The following is a 12,094-nucleotide window of genomic DNA, read 5'->3' as shown; positions in this document are numbered from 1 at the left end:
AGATTTACACACATACTTATTGGAGTGTACCGATGGCTCTCCCCCTGACCACATGGAATGTGATAACCTTGGTACAGCACATCAGTGCAGTTCAGGTTCCTAAAGTAGTGTAGTATTTTCTGAATGGTTTTCTTTTCTTTGTGTTGTTTAGGAAGTATTTTGGCGAGAAGATTGGTCTGTACTTCGCCTGGTTGGGTCTCTATACCCAGATGCTGATTCCTGCCTCTCTGGTAGGAGTCATTGTGTTTCTCTATGGATGTGCAACAGTCGATGACAACTTACCAAGGTAAACACAACCCCCCCACACACTCACCCACACTTAAAACTTCCATTGAAATTGGACTTGATTGCCAGCATATTGAACTCGTTTTGACGTATTGACATGTCTTGCTTTGATTCATCGATCTCTTATTCTTCTCAATCTCCTTATTTGTGACGATATCTAAATATCTCTAAAACCAGGAGATCCAATCTTCTGCAGAACATCTAACATGACATGCAGAGACATTAGAAAATACACGGCGCCAAAACTCACTGATAAAGATTTGAGACCCTATTGATTTAATCTACACACATAAACACATAAAACCATTTAAATTCAAGAGTATGTGGTTTGGAGGGAGTGGCAAACTATTTCTTGGTGAAAAACAGCAGAGCACATTGACTTTCTGTAACAACAGAGAGGAAGGTGAAGCAAAATGAATGTGGCACTATGAGCCGTAAGTGTAGAATACAACATCAATGGTGTCGATGGATGAAAAGCATGCTGAAGATCTGGATTGGATGATAAAGTGTCTTCTGGTTGAGCCTGAACTGTTCCTGGATATGAAGCGTGGAAGTGTGTGGGGGGGGGGGGGGGCACAGCATAAACACCGGAAATGAAAGCTGGCTGGAGTAGTGTCACAACCATTCTAAAACTATATACTGTATATGTGGATTTGTTTAGATTGTTTAGATGTAATTAGGTTAAGGAGCTTATTAAGATGCTCTCAACCTCCCGGAAGTGGGTCAGAAGCATAATGTTTAAGAGTCTTATAAAAGCTCTATAAAGTTTTGAATCATCTTGACCTTAACACGGTGGGCAATGGGCAATTAAATAAGTAACAAATCTATCAATCATTTCTATTTGAGTTTATAAGATATTAGGAGTAGCAATGGGAAACCAGATGTGCTAATGTAAATTGAGAAAGGAAATGGTTTGATGAATGAGGTGGGAAACATGACCTCCTGTCCTTCCTCAACCTGCTCATCATCATCCACAGGATATTATGACACAGGCTGCCGGCACACACTCACTGCACACACACCACACACACTCAGGACAAGTGTTAATGTCTCAACCGGACATTTAACCGCTCAGAGAGACACACCAGACCTCCTGCCTGTCTCATTTTTGTTCTTTTTTCTTTTATTACATTACATGACACTTGGCTGACAAATTTACCCAAAGCAACCTACATACATTTCAATAGCCTAGACATGCTTACGGGACCCCTTTGGGGTTCAGGATCTCGGCGAAGGACATGTTGACCACATGGACAGGGGATCGAAACTTTGACCCTCTGTGTGTGTGCATGTGCATGTGTGTGTGTGTGTGTGTGTGTGTGTGTGTGTGTGTGTGTGTGTGTGTGTGTGTGTGTGTGTGTGTGTGTGTGTGTGTGTGTGTGTGTGTGTGTGTGTGTTTGTGTGTGTTGTTTTCCAGCATGGAGATCTGCCACCCAAAGAACAACATCACCATGTGTCCTCTGTGTGACAAAGTGTGCAGCTACTGGAAACTCAGCACGGCCTGTGGGACGGCCCGGGCCAGTCACCTGTTCGACAACCCCGCCACGGTCTTCTTCTCTATCTTCATGGCTCTGTGGGGTGAAAGAACACACACGCTCTCTTTGAAAATGCAGACATGCAAACACTGGCCCTGCAGTTTTATCTTTGCGTCAACTTTTATGCTTTTGTTTGAGGTGCAGCTTTACCATTCATGTTATTTTTCTATGGCCCTGAACGAGTACCCCATACAGTAAGGCAGTAGTAAGGCTTAAGATATAAAGTAGTGGTAGTTTTTTATGGTATTTACTAACTTTATGGTCTTGACACATACTGTATACCCAAGATTTTGGTGTTGTTTTGTTTGTTGTCCGAGTACCATTAAACAACCACCCATAACTGGTGGATGAAGGAGGAAATCTTAACCAGGATATCCCCTGTTCTGCTCTCTGAAGCTCTAGAAATATTTACCTTTGCACCAGAGATTAAATCTTCGTCAGACCAATAGGTAAAGTTATATTGCCACTACTAAACTCCCTACCTTAATGCATACGGTCACCCAATTACCTTTCAAGTATATTTAGAGTGTTATTAATTTCAGTGTTTGAGTTCCTCTGTGTATTTATCTTATTATGTTCTGTCTTGTTCAGCTGCCATGTTCATGGAGCATTGGAAGAGGAGGCAGATGAGACTGAACTATGAGTGGGACCTGACGGGGTTTGAAGATGAGGAGGTGAGTGGTGGCCGCATACCATAACATAGAAAAGGAAGAGGTGAGCTTAACATGTACATAGAACCACTTCAGCTGCACTAAATATATTTTCTGCTTCATGCCATACAAATGGGGACTCACTTTAAGCTGGTTCCGTGTAATATTAAAGATTAAAGTTCTCAATTGCCACAAAGAAACAAAAACACAAAAAGTCAAAGGGTGGGTTTGAAAGAAGTTAAGGATATGTGAATTCATTTTCCCAATCTTTTTAAAAATTCTTTATTATTGAATCAGAACTGTTACATGTATTCTGCTCCATAGAGTTTTTAAAGATAAATGAATACATTAATAGATTTTGAGCAAATCTGTCAAAGTCTGCATTAATGTTCTCTAAAAATGTATACTTAAACCTTTGTCTTTTCCCCCTAATTTATTTGACTAGCCGCTCTCACACTGGCTGCCTTGTTGTATTGATCAACAACCTATAATCTGTATGATGTAAACTTCAATAAACAGGGACAATTGTTCAGTAACATTTATCAGAAACCACAGTAGGGCAAAAGCCATCTAACTGTCTATTCATTTTGTTATTTTGATCAGTCATCCTTGATGTTGTTACTAACACCCCCAACCTTCGTGTCCACTCTCCTCTCTTTCACAGGAAGCTCTCAAGGTTTGGATAAATTCCTATTTCTAGATAAACTCCTTTCTTTCCTCTTGTGGCCTGCTGGTGCTGCTGCCGCCGCTGTGCTGCTGCTGCTGCTGCTGCTGCTGCTGCTGCTGCCGCTGCAAACCTCTTCAAAACACATCAATTACATGTGTTAATATAAATGGTATTGGCAACAAACATGGTGTGCAATATATTTGAGGTTATCCATTAGTATAGTTCATGGTATCAAGGATATTCTTACAAAATATGCTTTAAACAAAGACAATTTCTTGTTGCTCATACAGTTAGCAGCATGTCTGCTGTTAGCTTGATATTAGCATTAGAGTTGTGTGAGGCCAGATAGTACCAGAATTGCTTCAGTCAGAAAAAACCTAAGTCCTTTAATTGATTAAATGTAACCTTCTAAAGCGCACCAAATGCCCAATTCAGGGAAATTGCTTATAGGACAAGTGGTCGTAATAGAGTGATGCAGTGATGACGTATTTTTGCAGGTTAATCCAGAGGATAGCATCACAAAGGGCTCCGTCGACAAAGTGAAATGGGATTTTTCCAATGGATTTTAGTATATTGCAGAAAATATGCTCTGTGGCAATCACACATTTATAATAATTAACACATGATTATTTAGCAGGACATTCTCCAAATATTAACACCACTTTGTGATTTTTGAAGCTTAAATGCAATCGGTAGATGTCAAAAGCTAGAGCCAGGCTATTAACAAACTACATCATCGTCACATGGCTGCGCATCACCACCGACAGGCTAGGGGCGGACTTGTGTCGGCGTCCTGACGTTTATAAGAGTCATTGTTAGCAATTAAAGGTCATGACGCAAACATTAGCCACATTTAACTTAGCAGTGGTGATGAGAAGTAATGCAAACCCTGATGTAGTTTGCTTGTAGCCTTACGTTAGCTATTTACTTGTGGCGATTTTAATTGAACTTTAAATATAAATAGCTAAGTTGTTGTACATTGCACTCGAGAGGTGAAAGATCATATCAGAGAAAGAATTACATCATGTTACCTAAATATCAATATCGCTTTGCTAATTTAATCACTGTTGCTTCTCTCTCTGACAGTCAAACTGAAGGGAGTCTGGATGGATGCCAGAAAACGGTTTACTACCACAGCAGATGCACAGAATAAGGCAAATAGGATTACCTCCAAATATATTCCTGACAAAGTAATAACACATTTTCCAGGAAAATAATATGAGTAGTTTAATTACATAGTTCATAACAAAAAGAAAAATCCTACTCCCAGGTTCCATAAGCTGCTGCTATCAGCTTTTTCAATATGAATGTTTTCTTCTGTTTCAGCACTGTGATTATTTCCTGACCTTACGGCTCAAGCCTTTTATCTTCTGTTCACCTCTTAGCTGTGAGCTTTCGCCCTCTTACAAAATGTTTGATTTAAAATGTATTTTATGTTACACTCGTCCAGTGTTTCAGGTAGTGAGTATGCTCTCTACTGTTGTGCTTTTTAAATGGCTTATCTACCTGTTCTGCATCCATGAAAATGCCATGAAAATGATCTGCCACCTGTTCACTGTAGGAAGGGTTAATTGTGTTTGAGGGGCCGAAAGAGGAATCCCACATACATAACTTGCATTAAATTACAGAAAATATAAGAAAACAAAACCCCCTTTGTCCTGCTTGTCCAATTTAGCTGGATCCCAATAAGTTGAAGGCGAAACGCTCTCAATAACCCAAAAGGTCTCAGTAGCAGAAAGGCCCTTCTTTATTGACCATTGTTGCACCACTTGTCAGACAATCTGGAAACTCTAAACCCTTCACTGCAGACACTCTTTGTGGCCCCAGATAATCCCTATGACAATGTCCTCCGCAGCCTAAATATCATTAAGAAAAATCAAAGTTATGTATTCATTACAAACTTGTGTTTTGAGCGGTCCATAAATCGCAGAAATTCAGAATACATACAAAAACTGCCAGTACCGAGTGTGCAACAACGTACTGTAATAAATAACATGACCTTACCTAAATATGTAATAGCTCTTATGCCATTCAACCAAGCTGTTTCACCGGTTTTAATATTGACTAACTGGGTAAGGAAAGAGACTCAAGTTGATTGCAAAATCAAGATTTTGACAGATTGGCCCTCCCTATCACAGTTATCTTAACGTATTCTGTATGTAGCTGCACTCTACTGAGACACCATGCAGGATCCTAAGAAAACTAACTAAAACTATCTGAAAATACAGATTAAAACTAACAAAAAAACAAACAAAACAACAATAGCTGAAAAATAAACCTAAATGAAATGAAATTGAAAAGTCAAATCTAATATAAAATAGAAAGTTGATAATAAAAACGAAATGCAGAACTACTGTATAACAGTTTTGGCCCCCAGGTTCATTGATCTCTGAACTGATGGATCCGTCAGAGAATCTCTTCTACACCAGGCACATTTCCAGCTGGTATTCCTCTTGTGTTTCACTGTTTCCGTCCATTATTTCTGTTCGTGTCCCCCTCACAGGACCATCCCAGGGCCGAATATGAATTCAGGGTCATGCAGAAGACACTGAGCAAAGATCCAAAATCTCATCACAAGGTAATTATATGGTAGGCTCTACATATTTGCATCTCTAAAGTGTTACAACTTAGTTCATATTTTATTGGTTCTTACCATGTTGGTGAATATATTTTTTATTTGTTTATTTTCAGATTGAAAAGCTCACATGTCAAGACCGCCTCCCAGCCTACATGACTAACATCGTCATGATGCTGTTAATGGTAAGAACATCCGACTTAGTTGATGATGATAATTTCTCCATCCCCTCACAGTGGTTTTCTATTTGTAATCCTGGAAACCTTTTCTTTGTCAGATTGGTGTTACATTTGCCATTGTGTTTGGAGTGATCCTCTACCGGATCTCCACTAAAGCTGCTCTATATATGAGCTCCAATCCTGTCACACGGAGCCATGCGCAACTGACCGTCAAAACCACTGCTGCCATCATCAACCTGGTGGTCATCCTCATACTGGACGAGGTGTACGGAGCTGTTGCCCGATGGCTCACTGTGCTAGGTAAATTACATTACATGTTGGCATTAAACCAGGTCACATTTTTTTGACAAACAGTGGAAAATGGGACTTTTAATCCAAGGGGATTTTTTGGATCACTCTGTTGCACTTTAAGTCCAGACAGTCCTGAATTGCCTCTTGGGATCGCCTTTGGAACATTTTGGATAACTTGTTTCAGCCTTTATTTTGCATCATCATGTCCACTGCATAAGGTTCTCTTAACACATCCATGACATTAGTGTTTCTGGCAAATGGTCAAAGGTTATAATCAGAATGATCTGTGCCTGTTTCTCATTGCTGAACATCCCAAGAAATCATCTGTTCATTTTTCAGAGGTTCCTAAAACAGACAAGAGTTTTGAGGAACGACTTATCTTCAAGACTTTCATTCTCAAGTTTGTCAATGCGTTCACCCCCATCATCTACATTGCTTTCTTCAGGGGCAGGTGTGTCACATTGTTCTATTTGAAAGTATCATTATGTACCTTTTTTAATTATTTTTCAGTCATGCTAACATGTTGAACCAATCTATATCCATCTACACTTGACCCCTTTTCCTCTAGACTGGTAGGCAGACCAGGCAGCTACCTCTATGTGTTTGAGTCCTACAGAATGGAAGAGGTAAGGCTAAACACATTATCTGAACACAAAACCTTTTGTAACTATGAATTGACGTGTTATATGTTTTCTTCTAACAATGTTTAACACACCAGAACTCCTATGTGTTGACAACATTGACTCGTACATTGGTGAAAAACCTTGGAAATCTAACATAAAATATGCTTTCAAACTAATCCTTTCTACTCAAACTTTGTTTTTAAGTATGTTATCTACAGTGGTAATACTGCTTCCAGGAAACAGTAGCTTTGCAGGGTTAAAAGAAATCTGCCACCCTTAAGTACTGAAATCCCAAAAAACTATACATTGCCATACATTAAAAGTTTATTGGATCTTGTTCGAGGAAAAGGGATAATGAACAATACAAACAAGAACTGAGACATATTCACATTACATTACACCATCAATTATTGAGCACAGTGTCACGGTTCTGTCAAGGGTTTGGTAACAGGACCCAAGTACAGCAGTGAACGCAGGACAGGAAAGGGCGGGGTTCCAACAAAAAGTGAGCTTTATTAAAATCTGTACATAAAAAACAAGGAACACTGCAGGGCAGGCCAGAGAACAAAAGCAACAAAAAACAGAACAAACCGGGTCAAGGGAGGCAGACAGGCGGGACAGACTGGGGATCACAGGACTGTCCCGGGAGCAAGGCAGAGGCCTATAGGCCCCAGAGACAGGGGCGTAGGTCACGGCGAGGGAACACTGGGGGCCGGAGACAGGGGCGAAGGCCGAGGCTAGGGAACTCTGGGGGGCAGAGGCAGGGCCAGAAACAGGGTCAAAGACGTGGCTGAAGACAGGGCCGGAAGCCACGGCGGGGGAACTCTGGGGCCCGGGCAGGAGGACGACAGATGCCACGTTGGAGACACTCTGGGGGCCGGGCAGGAGGGCGGCAAGACACCTCTGGAGGACGGGCTGGAGGATGGCGAGACGCCTCTGGAGGACGGGCTGTCAGCTGGACCCCCTGCGGAATAAGTGAAGCACGGGACCCCCAACCGGACAGGAGCAGGTGTTGGCGGGACCCCCATCAGAACCGGCGATGGCGGGACCCCCAACGGAGCAGGAACAGGTGTTGGCGGGACCCGCAACGGACAAGGAGCATGTGTTAGTGGGACCCCAGACGGGTCAGGTGACTACAGGGCCCCCAACAGGACAGGAGCAGGTGTTGGCGGGACCCCCATTGGAATGGGTGATGGCCGGACCCCCAACAGACAAGAAGCACGTGTTAGCTGGACCCCAGGTGGATCAGGTGACGGTGGGACCCCCAACGGAACCGGAGCAGATGTTAGCAGGACCCCCATCGGACCAGTTGTCGGAAGGACCCCCAACGGAGCAGGACATGATGTCGGCTGGACTCCCAGCAGAACAGGTCTCCACGTGACCCCCAACGGAACAGGAGCAGGTTTTGGCGGGACCGCCATCGGAACAGGTGACGGCAGGACCCCCAACGGAACAGGAGCAGATGTCGGCTGGACCCCCAGCAGAACAGGTCTCCACGTGACCCCCAACGGAACAGGAGCAGGTTTTGGCGGGACCGCCATCGGAACAGGTGACAGCAGGACCCACAACGGAACAGGAGCAGATGTCGGCTGGACCCCCGGCAGAACAGGTTTCGGCGGAACCCTCAATGGGACTGGATCAGAAGTCGGCTGGACCCGCGATGAGACAGGAGTGGGCTGGACCGCAGCTGGAAGCATGGCGGCTCAGCCTGGAAACGTCATGGAGGCTGGGGCAAGGCCTGGAAACATCAGGGAGCAGTCTGTGAGAAAAGGGTTGCAGCCCTCAGGCTCACCAGCGTAGCGTTCAGCCGTTCCCACACGAGGCCCCGGAGTGTATCCAGTCAGGCCAGGAGCTGTAACAGGTGCCGGAGCTGGACGGTGAGGTCTGCCAGTGCTTGTACCTGGGTTGAGGTTGCCTGGTGGGTCTCGGTAGGTAAGGTAGCTATCATGACCTCCTGTCTTTGGACGGTATCCTCAAATAATACTGCTGGGTCTATTTCTGGTGGTGTCATTCTGTCACAGTTCTGTCAAGGTTTGGTAACCCAAGTGCAGCAGTGAAGGCAGGACAGGCAAGGGCAGAGTTCCAACAAAAAGCGAGCTTTATTAAAAGCTGTACATAAAAACCAAGGAACACTGCAAGGGCAGGCCAGAGATCAAAAGCAACAAAAAACAGAACAAACCGGGTCAAGGGAGGCAGACAGGCGGGACAGACTGGGGGTCACAGGACTGGAACATTCAGGAATGACGACCATATAATGACGACCATAAGCAACACAGACAAGACACAGCTGGGAAGTGGGAGGTGAAACACAGGGGCAACATGTGAGCACGATCAGACAATCAGACAGGAGGGAAACTAAAGACAGGAAGTAACTAGACAAGACAGGAAGTGACAAAACAAGATACATTTCAAAATAAAACTTGAAAACTATAAATACAACAACTGAGATCCAAACACAGAGTAATTTTTTTTTAATATTAATCCTTAACTGAGCAAAGGGCTTTATCATCTTGATGGCTTCTCATATCCTAGTCCATTTTTTTTGTAAAACAGCAATTGCGCTGTCTGATTTAGGGCCAAGTGTCCCTAGCCCAACCCTCTGATATTTTTAAATGATTATATCTCCCTTGAGAAGGAGTGTTTAAGATCATAATATGAATAGAGTCTAGGGTTTTAATATATTGGTAAAGATGCAAATACTAATAGATAGGAATTGGTTGGAAAATGGCTCATCACTGGCTGCTTTATATACTGCCAAAACTAACAGACAGATAGTGCTGTAGCTACCATTCTCTGAGTACACAGATTAATATTGAACTTTTTAAAATGCTTAGTACTGTCTACAGAAATGTGTTGGTGGTTAGTTAAACTTTTCTTTAGCTGGGTGGAGTTCCACTGGCAGCAATACCTCAATGTTTCCTTAACAACGTGTTGTTATCTTTATGAGGATTAATCTAACCAATGTGGGTAGTCGCATATTTCTACTCCTGTCCTCTTTATAGACGTATGCACTTGTTGCTCAGATTGTTCAGTACCAATATTGTTATCTCCTCGAAAGCTTTGCTACAGTCTCTGCATCATGAGAAGGAACCCCCAGTTTTGAATCACTCACTGCTGCATTAAGTTGTGTTTATTACTTGTTTACCTTGTTTAAATAATTGATTTGCTCAACGATTTAGATTCTATGAAGTTTATGTTTAGTTTCACATTTTTGCTACTTGACTGGTGCAATAACTTTTGGCAGTTTGTATATATTTTATCCATAAGAAGAATTACACAATTATCAGAAACTTGGTTATCTCTTTTGACCAGATTCCATATAACAGCAATATTCATTAAACAACAGAATAGCAAACATTCTTTGAAATGTATATTAGCATAAATAGAAAAGTAGTGCCTTAGAACAGAAGCCAGTCTTCATTACAGGTCAATGATCCTTTAAACCATTACATACATGTTGTCATTTTGCTTTAGGCCTAATTGTAGAAATGCCTTCTTGCTGTGGTGGACTTCAGTGTTGCTTTGTGTTGCAGTGTGCTCATGGAGGCTGTCTGATGGAGCTGTGTATCCAGCTGAGTATCACCATGTTGGGGAAGCAGCTTATTCAGAACAACCTTTTTGAGATTGGAGTACCGTACGTATGCATCACTTTAAATAGTTTGTTAATGATTAAAACTCCCCTTGTCATGAACCTGAAATGATCATTTTCAAATCCATGTTTCCTTTAAAGTTGTGAACAGAGGCTCCAACAGTAAAACTAACTGTTATCTTTCTAATATGTTCAGAAACCATCAATATCAGTTTTAAAAAACACATGATAAATTATTGTTTCACTGTTGTTCCAATACAAAATATGGCAAAATGCTGTTCACAATGAGTACCCGGATGGCTTTCGCATAATAGTGAAATAGTAGAGTGTGGAGCGCTGCACACTTTTCACACTGAACGACCTCCATCTTGGCTATTTGACTGTAATGGTGGTACCAGCCACAGTTGAAGTAGCTCCAGTAAATACAGCATTATAAAGGTACAATTTTGATTTTTCACTATTTAATGAACATACCACTATACTGTAGTAATAACAAAAGAACCCCAATCAATCAATTGTATAGGGTTAACTGAGCTGCCTGTCATGATTTACTAGCTAGCTAGCTATAGTCACTTCTGCTGAAGGCACAGCTGCAGTGTGTGATTTAGGACAACACATACTATTTACATGGTTAAAATGCACGCACTCTCTTAGTATTTACAGTGCCCAACATGGCAGTGTACTTAAAAAAGAACTTGAATTGAAACACACCAACTCTCAGCTGTTATGAAGCTCAAATAACATATCAAACAAACAAGGGGTGAATAAGAATTATGTTGATGCTTGTGTATTCACATTTTGTTTGTGTTCGTTTCTGTGTGTGTGTGTGTGTGTGTGTGTGTGTGTGTGTGTGTGTGTGTGTGTGTGTGTGTGTGTGTGTGTGTGTGTGTGTGTGTGTGTGTGTGTGTGTGTGTGTGTGTCTCAGAAAGCTGAAGAAGTTGATTCGCTACATTCGGTCAAAGCAAGGAACTTTTCAAGAAGAAGAGAGGAAGAAGAAGCTGCAGAGATACGAAACTGATCACTTCCTGGAACCATTTGCTGGGTTGACACCTGAGTATATGGAAATGAGTCAGTAACACGTGACATCACTACGCGCATGCACACACACACACACACACACACACACACACACACACACACACACACACACACACACACACACACACACACACACACACACTGACACACATACACACACGGTGGTTGAAAGTAACTACGCACAGTTAATCCTGTAAAATGTTGAGGTACTTTTAGTATTTCAATGTAATGCTCTAATTCACCACCATTTGGAAACAAATTATGTACTTTTAACTCCACTACATTTATTTTAACGTTATAGGCAGTAGTCAAAATCTAATATTAGGTTAAAATCAAACTACATCACTGTGGCGTGGCTATGCTTTACTACCGCCAAGCTAAAGACCGACTAATTTTGGCATAGCGGCATTAAGTAGTTTATTTAGTCACTTGTTAGCAACCAGCGTGTTTCATGACAAATAGCGGCGTTGGACATTCAGGAGAAGGGCGATTTTGAAAATCTCTTCAGCTGGTGTTTACTGCAGACGTTTTTTCAGACATTTAACCAAAATTATGTACAAAAAATGTGGGAACAGGAATTGCTTATATCCTTAGTCAATTCAGGGTTTTAGGACTCATTCCTGGACCACTCGATGGACTATCACCAACAGAAAACAGACTTT

The 12,094-nt window shown here is 42.0% G+C and overlaps 1 protein-coding gene across 1 annotated transcript in view; it reads left to right on the top strand.

Moving 5' to 3' along the window:
• LOC134883585 (anoctamin-1-like) overlaps positions 1-12,094 on the top strand; it is a 36,058-nt gene that overhangs the window by 16,443 nt on the left and 7,521 nt on the right. The window contains exons 10-19 of the mRNA XM_063912022.1: positions 152-286; positions 1,703-1,863; positions 2,412-2,494; positions 5,641-5,715; positions 5,829-5,897; positions 5,990-6,191; positions 6,522-6,633; positions 6,751-6,808; positions 10,339-10,439; positions 11,320-11,462. Coding sequence (XP_063768092.1) covers positions 152-286; positions 1,703-1,863; positions 2,412-2,494; positions 5,641-5,715; positions 5,829-5,897; positions 5,990-6,191; positions 6,522-6,633; positions 6,751-6,808; positions 10,339-10,439; positions 11,320-11,462 — 1,139 coding nt within the window. The remainder of the gene's footprint in view (positions 1-151; positions 287-1,702; positions 1,864-2,411; positions 2,495-5,640; positions 5,716-5,828; positions 5,898-5,989; positions 6,192-6,521; positions 6,634-6,750; positions 6,809-10,338; positions 10,440-11,319; positions 11,463-12,094) is intronic.

Source organism: Eleginops maclovinus, chromosome 2 (assembly GCF_036324505.1).
Source record: "Eleginops maclovinus isolate JMC-PN-2008 ecotype Puerto Natales chromosome 2, JC_Emac_rtc_rv5, whole genome shotgun sequence".
Classification (NCBI taxonomy): domain Eukaryota; kingdom Metazoa; phylum Chordata; class Actinopteri; order Perciformes; family Eleginopidae; genus Eleginops; species Eleginops maclovinus.
Note: the sequence above shows the minus strand (reverse complement) of the source record. Positions and strands in the feature narration are given on the sequence as shown.